The sequence below is a fragment of the Vanellus vanellus genome (genome assembly GCF_965231255.1).
Source record: "Vanellus vanellus genome assembly, contig: HAP1_SCAFFOLD_1457, whole genome shotgun sequence".
Lineage (NCBI taxonomy): Eukaryota > Metazoa > Chordata > Aves > Charadriiformes > Charadriidae > Vanellus > Vanellus vanellus.
The window spans coordinates 1-25042 of record NW_028127394.1 but is presented as its reverse complement, the minus strand read 5'-3'; the positions used below and the strand labels follow the sequence as shown (position 1 = coordinate 25042).

Here is a 25042-nt window from a genome sequence, read left to right as displayed (position 1 = left end):
GAGGGGGGGGGGGGAGCGGGGGCGGGCGGTGACACGGCAATAAAGGCGGAGGAGCCGGTTGGCGCCGAGTGGCTGCGGCGCGATGGAGCGGGGCGGCCCCGCCATACCCACCCCCGGGCCCGGCGGTGCGGAGCGGGCCCCCGGCGGGGCGGCGCTGCGGGGGCAGCCGGCGGGAGGCTGCGGGCCTTGGGAGATGCGCGACCGCCTGGGCACCGGCGGCTTCGGTAACGTCTGCCTCTACCAGCACCAGGTGGGGCGGCGGCGGCGGGGCCGGGAGGGCCGGGGCGGGCGGCGGGGAGGGCCGGGGCGGCTGACGGCGCTGTGTCCCGCAGGACTCGGGCGCCCGGGTGGCCATCAAGTCCTGCCGGCTGGAGCTCAGCGTCAAGAACAAGGACCGCTGGTGCCATGAGATCGACATCATGAAGAAGTGAGTGCGGAGGGGGGCGGCGCGGCACCGCCATGGCAGCCGCGGCCCGGCCGCCCTGAGGGAGCGGGGAGAGGGGCCGGCCGGCCGGCCGGGCTGAGGGACCTGCATGGGGACAGCCAGCCCTGAACCGGCCGAGCTGAGGGAGTGGGGCCGGCCGGCCGGGCTGAGCGACCTGCCTGGGGACAGCCAGCCCCGAACCGGCCGAGCTGAGACTTTTCCTGTCGCCTAAGGCCCCTGCACTGGCTTATCTGTCGTCCCAAGATGTCCGGGTGCTTCTGCTCTAGTGTACAGCTGGTGCCTCAGCTTGGGACCTAGCGACACCCGGACCCTTTGCACTTGTTTGTCCACCTCCTAGCGATTGCTAAATTCCTCCAAACGCAAACCACACCGTGTGTCGAGTTTTAATGTGGTGACATGAGAATGCCCACCTATTCCTGTACCGTGCAGTGCGTTTGTCTTTGATCTAGCAACCGGGGAGCTAGGAATTGCTTTTTTTCGGTCGTGCTCACGCATGTACAGAATGATGTCTCCTAACGCATTTCCGTGAGAAACCACGTACTGTATGCTGCCCACCATCCCTCTCTCTGGCTTGTCACTCTGTAAACCAGAGCTGCCAGGTTTGTCCTTGAGGACGTTGGAGGGGTGTCACACAGTTGTTCCCTCATCCCAAGAATTCCTCCTCTCTTTTGAGAGAGGTCCCAGAGCATGGAATGCTTTGTCTCATTGGTGGAAGCAGGGACGCCACTCAGTTTTGTTTCGAGTTGTCCTCACCAAGGCCTGCAGTGCCCCTGCTGCACAGAGCTTTACTGAGCTCCTGCTCTGCCGGCTTGTCACCCTCAGCTGCTCTCTGCCTGCCCTAACGTTGGAGGAAACCCCTTCCAGGCAACCTGAGTTTGTAAGTTGGGGCTTGGTGATCACTGTTCTCGTTAGCATTTTCACCATGCTCGCTTTCTGAATACAAGCACTGAGCTGCACGGCTACAGCTGCTGTTGTGGTGGCTTCCAGAGGCTTTGATAGGTGTGCACAGAAATAGTTTGTCTTCGCTTCCTTCTGGATGTGTCTTTTATTCCCAAGAGTAACGTACGTTAGAGACAGTCAGGAAACAGCTGTTTGAATTCAGCTGCAGAAGTGAATCCTTCCCCATGTATGTAGACTCCACCTGCCTGATTCTACCTCCCTTGTACTGTCACACAAGCGTTAATGGATTCCTGTGAAACCCTTGGGCCAGGGGAAGCTGTCCCCACATGCAGAAACAGAGACACATATGTGACAACTTTGCCAGGAATGTGCAGGAATCCAGAACTTGAGCCCGGATCCCCATCATCAAAGTCCTGTACCTTGACTTTGAGACATTGGTTCTGTTCATCACTGGTTTGTGTATTCCCAAGTATGATTTTATGCATTTGGATACTGGTAGGTGCCAGTTGAAGAGTGTATGTCTCAGCAAGGATACATTTGGGAAACAGAAACTGTACCTGAAACGTAAAATGTGGTTGACAATCTGTTGTCTCATTCTTCTAAAAGAGGAGTCATAATTTTCATCTAGCTTTCCACGTACTTAGGTTAAACCATCCCAATGTAGTAAGAGCCTGTGAAGTTCCTGAGGAGATGAACTTTCTGGTCAATGACGTTCCTCTTCTGGCAATGGAATATTGTTCAGGAGGTGACCTCCGGAAGGTAATGTCTGCTTTACTTTGCACTATTTAGCAAAGGACTTCATGGTGTTTCCATAACTGTGGTTGTCTGTGAAACCATGTATGTTCTGTGGTGCTCTTTTTTTTTTTTTTTTTTTTTTTTTTTTTTTAAAGTACAGGTGTGGGGAAGTAAATTTAAAGTGGAAAAAAGCCATGTGTGGAAAATGAGGCTTATGTTTTTGAAACCAGAGGACAGAGAACAATCCATAGGCCAGATACGCTTGTGGTTTGTTTGGTTGTTTTTTTTATCCTGAAGCAGTATGTCCTTTCATGGAACTGCTGTAACATTCATATAACTTCCTGTAGCATGTTTGGCTTTCGAAGAATCATAGAATAGTTTGGGTTCGAAGGGACCTTAAAGATCATCTAGTCCCAACCTGCCCTGAGCAGGGACACCTGCCACCACCCCAGGTTGATCCAAGCTCTGTCCAACCTGGCCTTGAACACTTCCAGGGATGGGGCATCCACAGCTCCTCTGGGCAACCTGGGCCAGGGGCTCACCACAATCACAGGAAAGAATTTCTAATCTAATCTAAGTCTTCCCTCTTTCAGTTTAAAACCATTATCCCTTGTCCTATTGCTCCCCTCCCTGATCAGGAGTCCCTCCCCAGCTTTCCTGTAGCCCCTTTAAGGACTGGAAGGGACTCGAAGGTCTCCCCAGAGCCTTCTCTTCTCCAGGCTGAACAGCCCCAACTCTCTCAGCCTGTCTTTACAGCAGAGGGGCTCCAGCCCTCGGCGCATCTTTGTGGCCTCGTCTGGACCCACTCCAACAGGTCCATGTCCTTCTTGTGCTGCGGACTCCAGAGCTGGATGCAGCACTGCGGGGGGGGGGGGTGGTTCTCAACAGAGCGGAGTAAAGGGGCAGAATCACCTCCCTCACCCCACTGGCTTTTGATGTAGCCTTTGCTGCTATGGGTCTCTGTTTGGATTCTGATGTAGTTTTGATTCATGTGTAGCCAGTATTGTATTGCTCTCGGCACAGGGAAGGATCCTTTTGGTACTGGACTGGGGCCTCCAGGGCTTCAGAGACTTCCCAGGAACTGTTCAGCAGGAAACAGGAAACTGGCCTTCTGCAAAGCAGCGACACCCAGGAGTTCCCCATGCAGTGGCTGCATGGCCTGGTAGAGTTTATGCTCCTTTTCCATTGCAGCTGGATTCGGGAAGCAACCACTTGTATAGGGGTGAAGAAGCTAATCCCTGTTGATTTCTAGGTTTGCCTAGAAATCACCTCATCTAAGTTATCAGGAAGCTCATTTTTCTATTGTAGTTTTTGTTACTGGTGTTAAATGGAGGAACACGAGCAGATGTTGAATGCAATGTCTGCAATAGCTAATGTATCAGTAACTTAGCCTCATTTAATGGTTTTGAGTCGTTTAAAGCAGTAGGGACAATTTTAAGGTTGGCAATGAAAGGAAGTAGGCATATATGAAAAAAAGCATTTGGATGTTGCAAACGCATGTAGCTGACCACGTTTGTGGAGACGCTTGAATGTTGTACTTTTGCAGTAAAAGTTTCTAGATTACTCAAGTAAATTGGAGGCCTTGGCCAAGAAATTTGGGGTTACATTAGCTCTACTTGCAATGCAGTGTTCGATCATTTAATTTCTAATGAATCCTTAGATGTTGCATAGATGCTGGGGCAATTTAAGAAGTAACATGCTTCGTTTCATTTGATCGCATGTAATGCTGTGTCCCTTAAATAAAGATGCATGTGTTTTTATTTCTGAGTCTGATCTTCTTTAAATCTTTCTCTTACACTCACTTGGCATCATTTGTGTTTTGCACCACTATGAATTTCTCATTGCACATCTGCATCTTCATAAAGTCTGGAAAAGCATCAGCTCCTGTCTATGTGCCATGCACATTTTTATGCTTGTGCTCTTTCAGGGTAGTGTTGTGGGCTCTGACCTTGATTTCTGACTTGGCCCCTCTCTTCCTTTGTTTTTCAGCACATCTACCCAGAACTTAAAGAGTGGGAGTGAGATGTTGAAGTTTGGCTTCTGTGCCTTAGAGGTTGTGCCTGAAGTGTGGGAGGCAGGCAAAAACATGAGGGGACGTCATGGGAGGTGTGACTGCGGTGCAGGAGTGTCCCTCAGTCATCTATAAAAGCCTTCTGTGTGGTGATCAAAAAGTTAGATCACGTGTTGATTGACTCAGGGCTTATGTGGGCAATTGCTAAAGCTGCTTATTGACAGATCATTAAGACACTAATTAGGAAGGGGGTTCATACGGTGATTCTCCCATACCTGTCACTAGAGGAGAAAAGTTCAAGGCATGGGAGAGGGGAGATGAAGAAGCACTTTAGAGTGGAGGCAGGGCTGTGAGTTCTGGTCATGGTCTGTGCTGTGGACATGCCAGTGATCCACAGGCCAACAATCTGCTTTTTAGCTCAGGATTAACTGGGTGGGTGACCTAGGAGCCAGCATATGATGAACTGTCGAGCAGCTGCTCCTTGTTGTGGGAGTACGGTCAGAAAGGAGACCGTGTCCCACAGCAGAGCTAGCCAGCAATTGAGCACTCTGAGCTGAAGAAGGTGACTTGTGTGGGTTGGGGCAGCCTGTGGCAATAGCACTGTTATCGGAGAACATGCTCTTTGCTGGTTTTAAGGTGCCTGACCGTGAGGTGGGGTGGCTGGTACTGTGCCTTGGACCCTGCAGGACTCAGGCAGCATTGGTGACTATGGAGGTGGCTGCATGGTGTTGGGAAGCCTCTTGGAGCATGGGCTGATACCTGGGTCATTTTTCCATAGTGTGGGATCTCACGTGGGTACAGCACACTGAGAAAAACAGGCTCTGGTGGAGTCTGTATCTGGCTTGTTAAGATTAAAGCAGCAGTTGCTTTGGGCCAGCTGGGCTGTTTGGGAGCTGTAAGTGACTGCAGTGATCATCTCTTCTGTAGCCTTTACTGAATTTACGGGTTAACCTGCTGGTTTCTCTTCTATAATCCTCTTATCAGTGACCCATGTTTGAAAGCCAAGGGCTTGGATGTGTGTCTGTTCCTTTTGCATTTTGTCACTCAGTTTATTTTCCTCACTGGTGGGCTGTTCTTTCAAGCAGCAGTCCTGCTTCAGGTAGATTTAAACCAGGTATAAGAAAGAAATTTTTTACGACGAGGGTGGTGAAACACTGGCCCAGGTTGCCCGGAGAGGTGGTAGATGCCCCATCCCTGGAAACATTCAAGGTCAGGTTGGATGGGGCTCTGAGCAACCTGGTGTACTTGAATATGTCCCTGCCAGTGGCAGGGGTGGTTGGACTAGATGACCTTTAAAGGTCCCTTCCCACCCAAACCATTCTATGATTTGGGATGTTTCCAAATCCCATCAAGCCAAACTTCAGCAGATGACAAACAAGCAAATTCCAGGAGCCTTAGGATCCCCATTGCCTGCATCTGTTGCTTGTTTGCTCTCTGATGGCTTTGATGCTGTTGTGGTATTCGAGTAGCCCAAATCTTTTTCAACCCCATCTCCATGCAATGAATTTTCATTTTGTTTGAATTGTTTTCTTTTTACCCCGTTCTTTTATTTCACAAAGCCAACTACCTCATTCAGCTAGAGTTATATTTGGGCTGTGCTGTTTTCTGTCATGTCAGCAGGGGGTGGGAGATGTTCTTGACTGCTAACTGTTGTACTGTGGTTCTAAACATCTTTTTCTTTACTGTAGTTGCTAAACAAACCAGAAAACTGCTGCGGACTTAAGGAAAGTCAAATACTTTCTCTGCTTAGCGATGTTGGTACGTAGCGTAATGCCTCTCCTGTGTTTTGTTTTTTTTGGTGGTGGTGTTTTTTTTTAATGTGTAATGGCATTTTGCTTTTTCACGTGACCCTAAAAAGGGGACTAACGAGAACAGGGTGTTAAAACAAATCAGATTTCTATTCCAGTGGAAGGACTTGGTACCCCTGCTGGTCACCGAGACAAGAAGCTTGCACTAGTGATGTGTCTGTGGAATGGGATTGGAAAAGCTGTGTAGTGGTCAGTTGTACGTAGCTATGACCTTAACGTTTTGTTTTGTTAAGGTTACAGTTTCCCATTCAAACCCTTTTTCTGTTTGTGGCTTTGGAGCTGCCAAACTGCCTGTCACTTGAAGGAATGTAACTTATACAAGCCAAAAAGCAAGAACCAACATGAGAAGTGCCAAAGCCGCCCTGTGGCTTCTCTACGTAGGGTTTGCTTAGTAGGAGGGGAGTTTTGTTTTTTGGGGGAGCGGTACAGAGGAGGTGATAAACTGGCATGGAGCTGAGAGCAAGGTAGGTAAGAGCATAGCAGAAGAGGAAGCCAGCCATGCTGTGCTTAGTCCAGCAATCTTCTGGCTAACGATCTGCTCTGAATTGAGAGGTAATTAGGTAGGTGATCCCAAAAGAAGTGTGCCTAAACACTGAGAAGCTTCTCGTTTTGGAAGAGCAATCCTGTCAGTCTGCATTAGAGCTGTTGCTAGCACAGTGATGGAGATCACGGTCTCCTTTACTCAGCGCAGGGGGGGCTACATCTGGATACAGTTGTCCACATCTGGCCCTAAGTTCCAGAGGGATGTGGAGATCCTGGCAGCACCTTGCAAAGGCTGCCCAGGGCCTGGAGCACCCAGCCCACCAGGAGATGGGCTTGTTGGGTCTGGCTGCAGGGAGGCTGACAAGGCCCCAGCAGCAGCCTGTGGCTACAGAAAGGGCAGGTGCAAAGGTGATGGATGGGACCAAACTGCACTTGGTGAGCAGCGTAACAAGGGGCACCAGCCCTGCTTTTCACTGTGGGAGGCTGAAGCGCAAGGTTGGAGAAGAAACCTCCTTTCCCCTTAACACTGCTGTTGTGCTGTGTATGGTCCTGGGGAAGGTCCCAAGGCAGCCTGCAGGGAGGCAGGGTGACGACAAGATGAGAATTAGCCAGACATCAACTTGTTCTGCATTCAGAAGGTGTCTGGTAACGTGGATTTCAGATTCTGCAGTTTGGAAAGGGAGCAGGCAGCAAATCTGTACAGAAGTAGCCCAGCATTGGCAGCACTGCTCACAGGGAACAATTTAATTTGATACCTTTGGGTGCCTGCTTTAAAGCCAGTTCCTAAGGCTGTGGTAACCCACAGAAATCATTCTGTGACACAAACTTGATGGTCTCCGGAGGCCATCAAATATCTCAATTTTATATCATCAAATATCTCAATTTTAAAACTGTTGAGCTTTAGCTTGATGCCAAATTCTTCACCACTGAGAGCAAGTAAGTAAAAGATTTGAGACTTGAAACTGGCGTTCCTGTCATCATGAAGTGCCAGGCTTCTTGCACACCCTGGGGTGAAGAAGTCATCTGATGGAAGGGGATGCCTACAGATGGTTTCTCTAGCAAGTAGGCTTTCCAGGAGAGCTCCTCAATAGAGCTCATGGGTTTCTTAGCTCTCTTACAGATAATCCGTCTCTACTTGTAGTAACAGAGCTGGTTTTGGCATGAGAAAGCATTTTGGGTGTATTGGCCTCGGCTTCTGTTCTTTCAGTGCTCAGAGGGCATGCAGTTGAGGTCCCAAAATCAAGTGCAACTCTCCATTCCTTCATCCTTGTTCCCCTTCCACCCACAGAACAGGGTTTGTTGTCTTCCTAAGTTGAATGTCCTTGTCGTGTCTTTGGCAAAGACTTGAAAATGCAGTGGAGAAGAAATGCAAGTTAGAAGCTGTTAAATGTATAAATGTTAAATCAGTGAAGGTTGGGGTCTTTCTCCCTGATGGGAGAAAGTGTCTGAAATGTGGACAAGGTGTGATGGTTGAATGTTTCTCTTAAAATAATCTCGTAATGAATTTACAGTCATGGCTGGTTAGAAGTAGGCTTTACACAATGTGCAGGCAGAATATGTTTTGCACAGGAAAATCTAAAATACCCCATGATGATAATACCTGCCTTGGGCCTTTTGTGGGACCTTTTATTTCCACTTGCTCATCTCCAAGGTTGAAAAATAATGACTTAACAAACAAACAAAAAACCCAATCAAAACAACCGAATTTTGAAAGTAATCTTTTGCTGTTTTGTCTGTGGCTATGTCCTGAGCGAGACGCTTGCTTGATAATCATTTATGTAGCAGCCATTGCTGTTATTTGGATAAACCTGTGTGAATTTTCCCCTTCTCGCAGACAGAATCCTGTTAACTAAAGGCTGCCCAGGGATCATTTCTTAGCTCCAGCCGTGCTCCTGCTTCGTCACAGCTGAGCAGTCCCTTCCCTGATGTGGTAGTTTGCATTGTGGTGCTTGGGCAGTGGTAGAAGTTTACTAGGAGCTCTATAAGCTGCTATTTGGCAGTAGGTTTAGGTCAAAGGGAAACTCGACTTGTGTCATTTGCTTAATTAATTTCATCAGCATCTTGCATAACATGCTCAAATATATAAATAGGTCTTTGTGTTATCTTGTGTTAATTTATCAAGATCTTCGGCTAGAGGACATGCAGAGCTGTTTCAAGCTGCCTGCATATTTTGGGAGACCTGCTTTGCTTGTCTCTGTGCTGTGGTTCATTTTGTAACTCTACAGTTTGAATAGAATTCAGCTGCCTTCTGTCTTGCCTTCCAGGTGGGAGATGTGACCTGTGGCCATGAGGTCTGAACTCTGTAGCAACCTCCATTTCTGTGGAGCAGAGGAAGAGAGCTAGTTCAGTCCTAGCATAAATCTTGACAAATCTCAAGTCAATAGTTCTTAATGGTGCTTTAAAATGAAAACATATTGATGTCAACCCCAGTGTCAGGGATATTAGATTTTTATTACATGCATCTTTAATCAACATGAGTATATTTTCTATTAAATCAAACATGTGTCTTTCAGGGTCTGGTATCCAGTATTTGCATGAAAACAGAATTATACACAGAGATTTAAAGCCTGAAAATATTGTTCTTCAGGATGAAAGTGGGAAGGTAAGTCAGGTGGCCTCTGTCAGTGGTGTTCCCACTGTTTCTAGAAGTCGCCAGCAGCTTTCTCTTACCTGAGAGAAATAAAAGAGAACAGGTAGTTTGTGGCATTGGACTAGGCTGAAAACTCAACTGCGAGTTTACTAAAAGTTTCTGTCGTCTTGAAACCACAAATTCTATTTTGCTTATTTTTAAGTCCTTGTGATTAAAAGCAAACAACTTTTGCCTCCTTTCAAGAACCCTGCCTGCAACAGAATATGAATGATAAGAGATTATAGCATATCCCTGTGTTTGTGGCTTTGAGGGTTGCATGTAAAATCAGGCTAGTTCAGAGTCAGCCTCATGGATTTCTTAGTGAAAATTGTTTTCTGTGTTGTTACTCTTCAAACAAATAACTTCCAGTTCCCAGATGAAAAGCTAGATGCACTGTTCAGCCAAGCTGTAACTGGTAAGGTGCTTTGAATAAAATCAAGTCTAAGTTGAGATAGGTGGACAATGCCAGCTTACGTGGTGAAATAGCAAGCTTTAACCCTGTGTCACATGTTTGAAGCTTCACCATGGACTTTCCCCAGAATTTCCATTCTGGCGTTTCTTCTTCTCAAGTATATGCTGTGGATGTTACTGCACAGATTTTGGGTTTGATGGGGCTTTTTCTCTGAATTTGCTCTTCTGATGAGCTATATAAACTGTCTACAGATTGTTCACAAAATAATAGACCTGGGATACGCAAAGGATCTGGATCAAGGAAGCTTATGCACTTCATTTGTTGGAACGCTACAATATTTGGTAAGACTTGGTGTTTTTTTCATGTATACAAGTCATGTGGTATTGCCACATTTTATAGAATCACAGAAATGTTTGTCAGAAGGAACCTACAGAGGTCCCTTGTCCAGCTTCCCACTTGCCTCAGGACTGTCACTAGCACAAGGTCAAGGCAGCTGTGGCTTGGCCCAGCCAAACCCTGAAACCCCTGAAAATGCCCCTTCCTGGGGACTTGTCCCAGGGGCCTTCCCTCTCCAGGGGAAGAAGTGTTTCCTCATGTCCAACCTCAGCCTTCCAGACGGTGATTTGGGGCTGTTGCCCCTCACTGTATCACCTGTCCCTTCTGAGATGAGTTTGGCCCCGTCCATCCCCTCCATCCCTTCCTGTGCTACGGTTGGGACCTGCTCTCAGCCTGCCTCCCCACAGCCAGGCCCAACAAGCCCAGCTCCCTCCCATCTCGTGGGTTGGGTGCTCTAATCCCTGACCCATGAGGTAGCCTAAGTGGGGTTGCATCAGGGTCCCTGTGCCGCACTGGAACTGGGGGCTGTGTCTAGATGCAGCTTTGTCTCTGCAGAAATGCAAGAAAATAGGTGAACAGAAGTACTACTTTCAAAGTGTCTTTTTATTATGATCCTTTTTAGGCTCCAGAACTCTTTGAGAATAAATCCTACTCAGTTACTGTTGATTACTGGAGCTTTGGAACGATGGTGTTTGAATGCATTGCAGGATTTAGACCTTTCTTACATAATCTACAGCCATTTACCTGGTAAGACACTTATTCGGCTAGTGGCGTTGCCAGGCAAGAGGAACGACAGCTACTGCATGTGGTGAGGTGACAGTGTGAACCCGAACGATAAATTGTTTGTTAGGTGCTGAGGCTGGTGGTTTTGCTGAGCTTTGTAGGAGCTGTTGATGCTTCGGTCATGTCAACGACAGTTTGATTGGCTATTTATACACACTGTAGTATGTGCTTATTGCATCACATGGTAGCCACTGATCATCATAATTCCTTCACAAGTGAAATGTGAATCAAAAAATATAAAAATAAACCAGTCTGTGCATTGGTATCAGAAAAACGTAATGGGAAGTAGTGATACAGTCCTTTGTTCACCAAGGCTGTGAGGTTACTTTTTTTTTTTTAGAAATAAATAACACACAGCAAGACAGTGTATTTTGTGTAGTAAATACATACTTGTGGGTTTGTAAGTAACTTCACAGGAGTGATGACTGAAATACTTTATCCTGCTTGCTCTTTCAGGGCTAGAAGAAGGGGCAGAAATATGTGGTTTTGTATTTCCACTTCTTACCTTGCAATACCAGGAATGTATGTAAGCTTGGTTTTTAAAAGGGTGATTCTGCAACACAAAAAATACAAAACTGGCTTTTCTGTTAGCATGGAAATAACAGGAGAAAAAGTAAATTTGACGTTTTCTGCGAGTATTAGCTTAATTATTGTGTGTTAACAACAAACAGTTTTAACCAATATGTTGCAATAGTTTCCCTTTTAACTGCTAACTCTTGGGATTTTATTATTTTAATAGTTCAGTATTTGTTCCATTTTTTTCTACCATGGAAAACTTGATTTCCTAATCAAGGAATTAGTAGAAAACTAATAAATGAATGAGATTAGAAATAGCTCTTCCCTATCCATAAAAGAAGCAAGAGAAGAGCACAGGCCACACATGTTGTGGCTTCAGGTCCTGTTGGGGCTGACTGGGACAGAGAGCGAGCCGGCAGCCTCCGGGAGCATTCAGCCTCGCAGCTGAGTGTGGGCTTGCCCTGGGGAAATCCTGCTGCTCCGGGAGCAGCTGAGCTCTCGGCAAGGTTCCGACCAGTGCTGAAGTGGGCCAAGGTGAGGAAACTGAGGCAGAGTTGCTGGTGATGCTTTCCCTGGATCCAGTAGCGTGCTGTTTTTCTAACACTTCTTAGGTGCTACACTCGGATCAAGGTAAGGGCAGTGGAAAGGCCGGAGACACAGTTAGTTGCACTTCCACTTGGAGGCATTCTGGGTGGATTGTTTGGAAACGTCGTCTGTGTCCTGAAAGAGTATGTTTTCTAAAGCGACTAGACTGTGGTGCTTTTTGCTGCTGCCATATTCAATTGTCTCTTTCCAAACGTAACATCATTGGTATATCCACAAAGGATTTTATTTTCTAGGCATGAAAAAATCAAGAAGAAGGATCCAAAGCACATCTTTGCTTCTGAAGAGATGAATGGGGAGGTTCGCTTTAGTACCCATCTGCCACAGCCTCACAGCCTCTGTGGGTAAGTGTGTCCTTGTGGCTACGTGTGATAATTTTTGGCTTGTTTTTTAAACTGAGGACTACTCCTTCTTAAGCCCAAGCACTGAGAGGTTGTCCTTCTTTCTCCTAAGCAGTGTTTCAAGCTACTGGCAAGCTACCATTTGCTGTTAAGGAATAACCTGTAGCCATATGGCTCTTTTTTGATTCTGTGGACACTCCAGTGGCAGTTCACCCTGCAGGTTGTGGGATGACGACAGTTCATGTTGCAGTGTGAACTCTGACCGCTTTCCATCCGTTATCACAAGGCCACTGAGTAACATCTACCTGATAACTTGATGGTATTGAATCTCATAAACCAAGTACTTGAGTTAGCTGCTCCATGAAAGCAAAAGCTTATAGTTTTTTTTCTGTTGGGAAAACTGCAGCGAGTCCAGCAGAGGCCACAAAGATGGTCAGAGCCTGTTGAATAGAGTGTGCAAGGGAGGGGCCCTTAAGCTGGGCTTCTTGAGCCTGGCAAAGAGAAGGCAAAGGGGGATCTAATTTTGTCTTCTACTATCTACTGGGGCATTACAGAGACAATGGGCTCTTCTTAGGGTGATAAAGCAAAAGGACAAAAAGCAACAGCACAAGCTACAAGGGAAATGAAATTTTGACACAGGAAAAAGGTCTCCTCAAGCTAGTGATGCATCCCTGGGACAGGGCCTCAAGCAGTGGGGGTTCTCCATCTGTGGGGACTGCTCAAACTTGCTTCGACAGTCCTGAGCAACCTGCTGTAGCCACAGCACTGGCCCTGCTGTGGGCTAGGGTTCAGACCAAAGACCTCCAGGAGGTCCTTCAACTTGAATTAATCAAGTCAGAAGTCAGGCTGTCATTGTTTGTCACTTATTTAGCATTTGTGTCTTTAGATGTGCCCAGCAGTGCAGGACAACCCATGGCACTGGCAGATTTCTAGGAAAAGTACTGGAGTTGAAAATGAAATAAGTGGCTTTGTGCCAGTGCTTTGGGCTTTTGCACTGCATTCTGTCTTTAAAGACATTCTTGACAATAAACTTACTTGCTGCTTTTGTGGATAAACATGGAGGAGAACCTTCCAGGCAGCTTTGCAGCACAGGGTGATTATTCTGCAGACAAGGCTTTGAAGACTATTCAATTTTATGTGTATCACAGATGGGTTTTGGAGGGAAAAAAACAAGAAACAATTCTTCCTCTTACCTGTTTTGATACACCTTACTGATGTGTCCAGATACTCCTGATTCAATGAATAGGAGTCAGGAAGAGGGAGAAGTGTGATGCGAGGTGTGTTGGATGGGCATGTGCTCCTGCGGCGGTCGTGTGCTCCTGCGGCGGTCAGTGAAGACTGTTGTTAGTGGAGATGCTCCCTCTGTATGTGCTTTCCTCCCCTTCCAGGCTTTCCCTGCTGTCAGGATGAGCAACTGCAGCAAAATCAGTTCTTCACACATGTTCAGCAGGTGTTGCACGCGTATAGTCTCTAACCAAAGAGTTGTAGCCTTATTGCTGTTGTGAGACCCTCGTTTCCTAAGTGGACTGAGTGTTGTAGAGTATCTGCCTTCTCTTTCTTATGGCCCTTCTGTTTCAGTTTAATTGTAGAACCAATGGAAAATTGGTTGCAACTGATGCTGAATTGGGATCCACAACAGAGGGGTGGAGGTTTAGATGCTGAGACCAGTCGTCCGAAGTGTTTTCTAATAATGGATCACATACTGAATTTGAAGGTGAGTGAGGGTTGTGACTGGTTTTAAAGGCCTACTAAAAGCTTCTCAGAGGACAGAAAGTGTGTTCAGTGGAGCGAAGCTATGATCCTGGCATCATCCAGCTGCAGAATCACAGGGGATGTTTTTCATATATCAGGACATTTGTATACGCAGCCTGTCCAGTACAGATCTGAAGGCAAAATATCACCAGCAATATCAATCTCTGGCTTTACACTTGGAGTAGAAGAATGACCCTAAATTGCTGTTATGTTATCTCAGAAAGGACAAGACACCAAGATCAAATAATGGTTTAATATTTGCTAATAACAGGTTTCCTGAACTCCACTACTGATGCTGTGACCTCCAGGTCCATCTACTGTAGTAGTACCTGTAATAAAACAGTGACTACATTTAACCTGACTCTTCCCCTTCAAGTAATTGCTTTGCTAGTTAGACTAGCTGAGGCAAGCATGTGTAGAAGCCAGAGGATCACTTTATCTCATCTGGAAGGATTCCAAAGGAATTAAAGCCCAAAACACAAAATCTCACACCCATGATTGGGACTTGTCAAAATCTGTAGATGATGGTGTGGTTTGGGTCTTACAGTCTCTGCCCAGATATAGTAAAACTCTAGAGAGGGCCATGAGAGTGGTGAGAAGACAAGCACTGGTATGTAGCAGCTTTTTTTGTACGGAGGGATTAAAGGAAATGGGACTCCTTTTCTTGGGAGCATTACAGGCCAGCATCAGAGAGGACAAGGCTCACGATGGCCATTATGCTAGCTTGTCACCATTCTTTTGACGTAACTGAACTGCGGTGTGGCTTGGGAAGGTTATTAGTGTCTTTTATTGTAATTGTCTCTGACATTAAGTTAAAAGTTACAGGTCCAGGCTTTGAGTTGTATTATGTGGGGCTTTAGTCCTGAACTTGATTATTGTAGTCATTAAAACTCAAACAATGCTCTCAATCTAACGTGCTAATCACTACATACTCCCTCCCAGGCCTTTGTGTCTTTTGTCTTTGATAGCCAGCGACTTGCAATCAACTTGTACTCTTTTTACAGATAGTACACATCCTAAATATGACTTCTGCCAAGATTGTTTCATTTCTCTTGCATCCGGAGGAAAGCCTTCATTCCCTTCAGATTCGTATTGAGTTTGAAACTGGAATAAGTACTGGAAATCAGGAGCTGCTGTTGGAAACAGGGATTTGCCTGGACCCTCGGAAACCTGCTTCCCAGTGTGTTATTGATGGTGTGGTAGGAATGATTCTGTTTGTTTAATGTCTTTCACGTTCTCAGCGGATTTAAAAATCTTAGGGAAGATAAATTGCCTTAATCTTCTTCCACTGGGGACAGTTTGCTCTGTAAGTATAGTAACTCTTAAGGTCTAGCTTTATTTCCTTTATCAGGTAACGTAAGTAGATTCCTATAGTTATACTCTGTCTAAATATTTAGATACAATAACTTGCTAGCAAAGAATCCTGTGTTTCTGTGACATCTATCAAGATCGAGTTTTTAAGTCACCTGGTAAGAAGAGTGTCTGCCCACAATAATTAGTTCATGATGTAACCAGGACCCTCTGGGTTAGTAGGCGCTATGTTTGGGATTTGTCTTGTTTACATTCTCTTCTCTTTTTCTCATCAGAGAGGCTGGGATAGCTACATGGTCTATTTGTTTGATAAAAGCAAAACTGTCTATGATGGACCCTTTGCTTCTCGGAGTCTGTCTGACTGTGTAAATTACATCGGTAAGTATGCTGGAGGACAGCTGGGAACTGAAAACACTGCTTCTCATGTATTATGGAAGTAGATTTGCCTTACAAATCTCTGTGTATTACCTTGAAGGGCATTCTCTGATTCAAAGAGGAGCATTTAAGCCTAATAAAGCTGCATCTACAGTGTGGTATCTCCACATGTTGTAGATGTAACAGTTCAGAGAATTTATTGCCCACGCTTTGGGAACTTTCCTATAGAGCAACTTAAGAATTCAGTTAAGGTTTTTGCACTTGTATTAAATCCCGTGCACTGAACAGCATCTACCCTGCCTAAACCTAAACATCACCCCACTTAAATAGAACCATGATGTGAATGAAGGCTTGGGAGGTAATATGTGCAACCTATTCTTGTAGCCTAGAGGGAAATTTTTGGTCTGTGTCTGCACACTGCATCCTGGAAAGAAGATGATCCTGACTTGGGGACTGTGATTTCATTTGCACGGCCTTCTGGCCTGCTAAAGGGTCTTGTCCTTTCACACCCACAGAGTGTTGCAGTGACATCATGCCAGGAGATGTTTGCAGAACTTGAGTGATAGCCCACATAGATGTCCTTTGGTGGTACTGAGGGTCAGGAACCTTCTTATATTAGGGTTTAGCATCTGAAGAAGTTGTGCACATATCCTGTCTTCTCTTCCTCCCCTCCTCCCTGTGCTCAGGTGCAAGCAGGTTTCAGCTCCTTACGGTCCTGTCTCCTGAGATTGGATGCTTTGGATGTTCATGAGCAGTTGCCCTCCTAGATTTATGTTTCCGAACCCCATATCAGCATCCTGAGAATAGAGATTACCTTTTTGCCCTGTACTGTCTGTGATAGCTGCGTTTCAGCTGTGATCCATCTCTTGTGTCTCACCTAAATGAAAGAACGGGTCCTTCATTCTGTGCTGCTGATTATTCAGGACCTGTGTGAGGAAATCCACGGAGCCAAGCCAGTGTATTTGGCCATGTTGCACCACTTGCAGAATTGTTGTCCTTTCCCTGTGGAGGTTATGGATTAGGGCTGGTCTTCAGAGCCACTTGGCAGAGGTTCAAAACCTGCGGTCTTGTACTGTCTTCCCAACAGCTCTTAGCTCTAGTGATGCCATGTCCATAACTCCGTAGCTCCTACCTCTGGTCTCGCCAGGCAGGGCCAGGTGTCTGAGAGAGCCCAGGCCCCTCCTTCCTCTTGAGTTGTTAGGAGTAGAGCCTGTCTGTTGCTGCACGGATACTGGTGAGATCTGCTCCAGTTGGTCCCTTTTACTTCTGGTGCCGCTGCCTGGCCCTGGCATCATTGGTGTTCTTTTAGACCATGCATGAAAGCTGCTTCTCTGCTTACAGCTTCCCTTACATGTCTCCTGAAATGACAGCAGTCATCTGCAGGACCTAATACACCTCTGTGAAGGTATTTATATATCCAACATACCTGTATGAAGGACCTTGTATACCTCTATAATAGAAAAAAAAAATAGCGTCAAGGGACAGGAGAATCTACTGGGATACTGCATATAAAGGAAATGCCTCGTGATATACAGTTTCTGTTAAATAGCTTTATTTTCTTTGGCCTGGCTCTGCAGAAGTTGTGCTGGTTTTCCCTCTCTCCTTTTACTGTCAGTCACGCTTATTCTAATTGTTTTTTTCCTGTGTGCTGGGCTATTTTATTCTGGCAAATCTCATTGCATGGCATAATTGTGCTGAATCTCTTGGACCTAAGGCTTTTTATGACATGTTTATTGATCTCCCGATGTACTAACAGTTCCCTGTCTCTATAGGGGAACACACATAAGTCCTGCATCTTTTCCCCTTAAACATCTACATCAGGAATTTGGGATGAAATGTACAAAAGATTAGAAGGCATTTTTGGATGAAACGCATGTCAGGACAGCGACTGATATCAATTGATTAAATGGAACAATTACATTTGCTTTGTTAGCTTGGGCAAGTGCTTTAGAGAGAGTTTTTCAATAAAACCACCCATGGGTCCTGCCTTGGGCCATGTTTCATGCAGTGTGCCCCATGTCTGCCTACTGCCAAGAGGCCAAAGCGCTCTAAGAAATCAGTACTCTTGTAGCTGTGAGTTCAAACATGAGCTGTTGCTTGGCCAGTAGCAGGCTGCCAAATATCTGGGAGCTGTAACATGAAAAGCTTATACACACTTAGGCAGCATCCCATAAAAATTGAGCAGAATCTTATGTGGTTTGATCCTTTAGTTTAGGCACCTGAAGCAAGTTAGGAATGTTGTAAGCACTGAAGTCCTTTTCTTGAGTTGTCCTTTCATTAATGTACAATTGTGGTTTTTCTTGCGTTCAGTACAGGATAGTAAAATCCAACTGCCGATTCCTCAGCTGCGCAAGGTGTGGGCAGAAGCAGTTCACTATGTGATTGGGCTAAAAGAAGATTATAGCAGGCTTTTCCAGGGCCAGAGAGCTGCCATGTAAGTTGCTACTTCTCATTCAGAAGATTCAGTATTAGGCAAATACAGAGACCGTTTGCATGGAAAAGTACATCTCGGGGACTTCTGGTTACCTGAAGTTTTACAGCCCTCTGCTGTTCTATACTTTTACATTATAAAACATACTTGGGCTGGGAGCTTATTCCACTCCAGGAATTTTACCACCTACTGCCTGACACTGATAATACTGAAAAAACTTGAACCTTGAATATAGTCACAGACTGAACTCACAGAATGGCTGAGGTTGGTGGGGACCTCTGGAGGTCATCCAGTCCAACCCCCCCTGCTCAAGCAAGGTCACCTAGAGCTGGTTGCCCAGGACCATGTCAAGATGGCTTTTAAGTATCTCCAAGGATGGAGACATGCAGACTCCACAGCCTCTGTGGGCAACCTGTGCTAGTGCTTGGTCACCCTCACGGTAAAAAAGAGTTTCCTGATGTTCAGAGAGAACCTCCTGTGTTTCAGTTTTTTGCCCATCACCCCTGGTCCTGTCACCGGGCACCACAGGAAAGAGCCTGGCTCCATTCTCTGTGTACCCTCCCCTCAGGTATTTGTACATTTTGATCCCCACTTTGGTTATCCAGGCTGAATGGTCCCAGCTCTAATCTTCATAGCCCCTGCTTGGCCTCTCTCCAGTATGTCTATGTCTCTGGTGTACTGGGGAGCCCAGAACTGGACCCAGGTGTGACTCTACCAGCACTGAACAGAGGGAGAGGATCTTGACCTGCTGGCAACATTCCTCCTAACGCAGCCCAGGATAGTCATTTTGCAAGTGGCAGAATGAGTGGAACTGTGTGTTATATTTGTAGGTTTTTGTCCTGTGGTCGAGTCACAGAATGGGCAGTGTCATATATCTCAAGTGATAAAAAAGGTGCCAGCGTTCACCAGGGCAACATGTATCACAGCACCCTGTAAATGCTAAGAAATAATCTACACTGCAAAGACTGTCTAACTGAGCTTGGCAAAAAAAAACCCCTGGGAAACGAGGAAGGACTTTCTCTTTTGCTTGCTGAGGACCTGCGGCTTTTGAGGACGTAAAGTGGAGCCTGTGGCCCCATGGAGACTCCCTGTTCCAAGGACCTTACAAAATTTTTTTGCTAGCTATGTCTTTCCTTCAGGTAATGCGACAGCACTGGCCACAAGTCCAGATAGGCATTTCAACTAATGTGCTGTTCTTGTTTCGTTTGTTAGGCTCAGTCTTCTTCGGTATAATGCCAACCTTATCAAAATGAAAAACAATATGGTGTCAGCATCTCAGCAACTGAAAGCAAAGCTGGAATTCTTTCATCAAAGCATTCACCTCGACCTGGAGAGATACAGTGACCAGATGGCTTATGGCATATGTGCGTATTGTATAATTCTTGCCCGTGTGTCTTGTCTGATCCTTTACAGGATCCTGTAAAGGATCAGACTGACTATGAAGGGCTGTGGGTAAGAACTAGCATTGAAAGGAAACGAATGCAGGAGCTGCCGCTGTGTTCTTCAGCATCCTTATTGGGCATGTTTTAGCTGGGGAAGATGCAGGAGAAGGCAGGAAAATAAAAACCAAAATGTTTTTGGAGAGCTTCAGTGACAGTGAAACAAGTGGTCAGCTGTTCCCCCCTGAGAACACCAAACAAAGAAAACTGGAGTATTAATAGCCTGGTGATGTCGTCATTTGCTATTTATTCGTCCAAAGTCTGATTCATTTGGAGTCATCACTGGGCATAAAGTGGAGGGCAGTTGCTGCACTTCATGTGCAGTGTGTGGGCCACCAGCCATCCATGGCAGAACCAATGGGCATGGCAACTGTAGAAACATTGTTTTGAACAGCGCTGAGGGAGTGATCCTACTGTGCTTGATATTAGGAGGTAGCATGAGTCAGGATGAGAGATGAGGTGAAAAAGCACCAGCTACAGTGTTAATATCGCAGAAACAACTGGATCTTATAAATGCTGTTCAGGGGAGAATAGTGAGATTTATGCATAGTTTGGATATATGACTAAAAACCAAAACTTGAGTCAAAAATTATGACTGGGCTGAAGGAGGATGATGGAAAATGTCAAGACTCGGGGAACTGGTTTTGGATAGTCTGTGTGTAATCAAAAGTGGCAGTTGTTGAGCTTAATGATAGAATTTAAAGACTCAAATTCATTTTAGGCCCGTGATTGCAAACAGTGAAATCCTACCAAACAGTTCGGATGTGAGCGTGGAGTTGTTAAGTTGCAACTTTGCTGTCTCTCTGTGATCTCTGGGTCATAACTCCTGCTTGGAGATTCAGCGTCATGCTCTTTGTGTTCAAATTCAACTGATGTACGTAAAGCTCAGGTCATGCTTTATTTTTGTGTCTGTATGTTTTTATAAATTATCAACTCTTTTTCTCTTAAGCTTCAGAAAAGATGCTCAAAGCTTGGAAGGAGATGCAAGAGAAGGCCTCTCAGTGTGCACAGGTAGGGGATATTAAAGAAACTTCATCTCTGTGACGCAGATCACGACAGGAACTTAGTGTAGTATGTGCCACCGCTCTGTGCTTTCAGTGTGTTTCATATCCTGCCTGCTGTGGGAATGAGAACATCATTCCAGATGCCTGATAAAAGAAACAGTCCCCAGTCACCAGGTTGTTTGAATCTAGTGGATTGACGAAAACCAGCACAAATGTCACTAGACTGCATTGTCTGTATGGGAAAGTAGTCTATAAAGACACGTTATTTATTGGCCAAAAGAAATGATGTTGCTGTAGCCAAGAGTCTTCCTGGTTGGATTTATTGTGCAGAAAAATTTCCATTGCTACAGCTGAAAATAATACCAGTTGCTTAGTATTGCACTTTTGAAATCACTGCATACTTCATTTAGGAGTACAGACACCAATTTCTGTTATTTTGCAGGTAAATATGCAAATTAGGTTTTAATAAGAGTCATCCTTAAGAAATTTACAGCAGAGCTGAAGCCAGTTCTTACTCTGAGTAGTCCTAATAGTTAACAGATGTTTTTGCTTGTGGTTTATGGACAGCTGAGCTGGCATAATGGCTTTCTCTTCCTCGGAGAGTTCTGCGAGAAAGGCTAGTTTAAATTTATCTACTGCTTAGAATTCTGATCTCTGTCTTCTGGGAATGAGCATTTTAATTGCACGTCCACTGAAAATGATGAGGAGATAAAGGCCTTTTTGACAGAGAACAATTCTGCCTGCAATTCTGTCCAGACCTGTATAGGGAAAGAATAAGATTTTAGCTGTGAAAACTAGGGACAGAGTTAGGATGATTGTAGCTTATTTCAAAAGCTATTTCTTCCTCTCTTCTACTGGATGTACTGAATAAAGCTGGGGAGGGGAGAGGCATTCAGAGGGGAGCATTCAGAAATGGGGGCTTAGAAGGAATGCAAGGAAAAATTAGCATGTTTGTAATGTGTAATATATCTCAGAGGGAAGGTCTTTTGAAATATCTCAAAAAGTAGTCTCTTCATTGTGCTCTGTGATAGCAGCTAGCTGCAGGAGTGCCAATAACGTGTGTTCTGCTGACCAGGACTGTCCTGTGATTTGCTGGGCTAATGTCTCGCATTTCTGCTCTCCCCTGCAGGGAGTTCTTGTATTGGCTGTTGTAGTAATACAGACCACAGTGATTAATACACCATTAGAAACACAAACAATGAATTACATTGCCTGTTTTCTTTTCCCCTGTGAAGGAATAGGCTGGGTAGTTCAGATTCTGGGATCCATTACTATCTTCATCTAAGTCAAAAGGTTCTTTCTGGGTTGGACTAGATGATCTCCAGAGGTCCCTTCCAACCCTGACCATTCTGTGATTCTTGGAGCCTTGATTCTGCTTGTTCACGTGATGGAGATAGGGCAATTGGGATTCCATACCTGAATACTCCTCTGTGTAGCTCTTTAAATTTTGGGATCTTGTTGCTCCCTGTTAGGAAGCAACAAAGGGCTGCTTCTGGCCGTATAACTCAAAGCTGTCACAGGCTGTTTCCAGGAAACCAGGAACCTCAACCAATATTTGCTTTGCAGACCATCAGAATTATGTTCTGTCTTCAAGCTGTGCAGTCCACATGTATAGTCACACTGTGTCCATTTATCAAGAGTGGAAGATGTTTTACTCTGTAATACACAGCAGTATCTCAGTCTCTCTAGTGGGCAGCTTAACTTCTGTTAATTGGAGAGACTGTTATACTACTGTGTGGTGAGTCACGGTGCTCCAGATAAAGATATTTCTTTTGATAACAGGGTTTATTTCATGTTTTTCTCACAATCTGATTCTCCTTTGATTATGTGGCATCTCGCTGCTTCTATGTCATCTTGTTTTACTCTACCTGCAAGACCTACAAACGTCCCTTCCTGGTCAAGGGGTCACGTCCCATTTATATAGCCCAAGTACATCTGCAGTTTCAGCGAAGGAAAATGTTCAATTTTCAGGTCCTACAGCCCCAGGTCAGAAGGGAAAAGCTGAAATACCTCCAGGCACTTTCTCAGGAAGGCAGATCTGTGCCTACAGTCAGTGGCGCTAAGACCTATTACTGTGACCAGTGCTTTCTTAACCATGCTGGGCATCTCCAGTGCATGTCTGGCACCACATAATCAATCCTCATGCTTAGAAATTTTGTTGTTGGCTGCCTCGCCTAACTTAAGTGTCGGGGCTTGGCATAAGATTGCTATCTTTTGTATTGCATTGAGGAAGATGTGAAACACCGGAGAAATGTCAAACCAAAATGGATACAGGCAGGTAAAATGTGAGAGCAGCCTCTGTCCATACTGTAAAAGTAGGAGAAAAAAATCTTCGCTGCCAGCACCAGAGAGTGTGTGCGTGCATGCAGCATGCATCTAGGAGGGAGGATTTCTGAGGAAGCTGATTTTTCTCATCCAGTGTGGTTGGCGGAGGTTTGGATCTAGGTAATATCATGCACTGAGATAATAACAGTAACCTCAATTACTGTAGCAGCAGTCATGTTAAAGAGCTTCTTTCTCCTAAACTCTGCATGGAGTCAGCCCATTATCCAAACAAGTATTCTGGGGATCTTCATCTACTTTATCGCCCTCCTCTTTCAGTTTGATTTGTCACTACATTTCCCCATTAGGCTGAAGATATAGGATATCTGGATGAGCAGATCATGGCTTTGCACACAGAGATTGTAGAGCTTCAGAAGAGTCCGTATGCAAGGCGCCAAGGAGAGGTCATGGAGAGCTTGTAAGTCCTTTGCTGATTTTATTTTTATTTTTTTTTTTATTGCACCTAAATGGATTTGGTGTATTTCAGTGTCAGAGGGTTGGTTGTGGGGTTTTTTTCCCCTCTATTGGTGGATCCATCAGCACTTTCAAAATGCATTCCTCACTTTTTGCAAGTACAGAGTCACTTGCTGTCAGTTTAAGATCACTTTGCTGGTAAAAGGCAAAAAAAAATCCCACCACTTGTGGCTGTACATTCCTCATTCCTCGTGAAGTTCTAAGGATCGCTTTACAGCACTATAAGGCAGAATGCACAATGGCTAGACCTGAGGAAACATGGAAAACACAGCTAGGGAGGAAAGGATGCTTCTCTGTCACTGACTATGAAACTTCATCTTAGAAGGGGATGGGCCTAAGATATATCTTGGTCTCAGCTGAAAAATGCAGAGGATTTCTTGTTGCATTGGAGAAGAGTGAATTTTATAGTGCTGAGTGAGAAAATGAGGAGATCGTTGTAAAATCCTGTTAAATATCTTCAGTGTGTTTTCAAAGCAAGGATAATTAATAACTCATGGATACTTAAATATTTGGAAACATGAATATTTTATTTTTTAAAAATGTATTAAAATATGAAAGAGCTAAGTGGTATGACTGATCTTAAGAAGACCTAGGAAGCAATTATTTTCATTTGGGCTGTTGCTGAGAGCACAAGTGGCAATTATAAAAGCGAGAAATCAAATAGCCACCAAGATCGAATAGCTGCTAAATTTCTTCTGAATGACTGAATATTCTGGGAGGACACATGCCTGTTCCTGGCATGTTCTCCCACCTTCCTCTTTGCAGAGCTAGATCAGCTAAGTTGCTTTTCATCCACATGTAGTTGCAGGAGCAGTGGAACCGGTGCTCAGGGGAGGAAATGGTGGAATGGAGAAACTACCTCTTTTAGCAGTAGCCCGCATTCAGAGCAGCTTAAACTAATCATGAACCCACCTCCTAAAACATCATTTTTAAGCACTTTCACCACGGCAAACCCAAGGCTGCATCAGCTTAAAGCAAGGTGCTTAAACTGTGCCCTAAGCTGTTGATTATTCTGGTCTAAAGCTATTCCTGTTAATGAGGAGTGAAGTAGAGAACAGATTGACTCTCCTGCTCTTCAGTTACTGCAGAGCAGTAGCTTAAGGTTTGATATACACAGCCACCGGACACACATTGTGTGATCGCAGCCCAGAAGGCCAACCGTATCCTGGGCTGCATCAGAAGTGTGGCCAGCAGGTCAAGGGAGGTGATTCTTCCCCTCTACTCTGCTGAGATCCCACCTGGAGTACTGCGTCTAGCTCTGGGGCCCCCAACATAGGAAAGACATAACTTTGTTGGAGCGGGTCCAGAGGAAGCCACAAAAATGATCAGAGGGCTGGAGCACCTCGTGCTGTGAGGACAGGCTGAGAGAGTTGGGGTTGTTCAGCCTGGAGAAGAGAAGGCTCCGGGGAGACCTTACAGCAGCCTTCCAGTACCTAAAGGGGGCCTACAGGAGAGCTGGGGAAGGACTTTTTACAAGGGCATGTAGTTCTAGGACAAGGGGGAATGACTTCAGACTGGAAGAAGACAGATTTAGATTAGATATTAGGAAGAAGTTTTTTACTTTGGTGGTGGTAAGGCACTGGAGGAGGTTGCCCAGAGATGCTGTGGAAGCTCCATCCCTGGAGGTGTTCAATACCAGGTTGGACGGGGCTTTGAGCAACCTGGTCTGGTGGGAGGTGTCCCTGCCATGGCAGGGGTGTGTGAACTAGATGATCTTCAAGGTCCCTTCCAACCTAAACCATTCTATGATTCTGTGGAACCTGGGTGATGTCTCAGATTTACCTGATGGTGCTGGATGCTAATGTTCTCTTTTTCCCAGCGCAGCAGGAGTAAAGAGCACGTCTCCCCCTATCCTTGGCTGATGCAGGAGTTTCAAGATGGATAACTATATGGCACGCTAGAAATAATTGGGGTGATCTAAGGGCAGCTAAG

General features: G+C 45.4%; 1 protein-coding gene across 2 annotated transcripts; it reads left to right on the top strand.

Moving 5' to 3' along the window:
* On the top strand, positions 1-23058 carry LOC309685291 (inhibitor of nuclear factor kappa-B kinase subunit alpha; the record flags this gene model as incomplete). Of its 2 annotated transcripts, XM_082501078.1 has the most annotated exons (15): positions 3-250; positions 333-427; positions 1990-2104; positions 5780-5849; positions 8896-8984; positions 9675-9764; positions 10382-10506; positions 11898-12005; positions 13581-13716; positions 14759-14953; positions 15341-15443; positions 17751-17874; positions 19084-19235; positions 20260-20321; positions 22945-23058. In XM_082501078.1, the coding sequence occupies exons 1-15, from the start codon at positions 83-85 to the stop codon at positions 23056-23058; spliced, it is 1746 nt and encodes a 581-aa protein (XP_082357204.1). In that variant the 5' UTR covers positions 3-82. The 2 variants fall into 2 exon arrangements, with proteins under 2 accessions (XP_082357205.1, XP_082357204.1); XM_082501079.1 differs by lacking the exon at positions 20260-20321 and having other exon boundaries at positions 1-250; positions 22945-23046.
* Positions 23059-25042: the final 1984 nt, after the last annotated feature.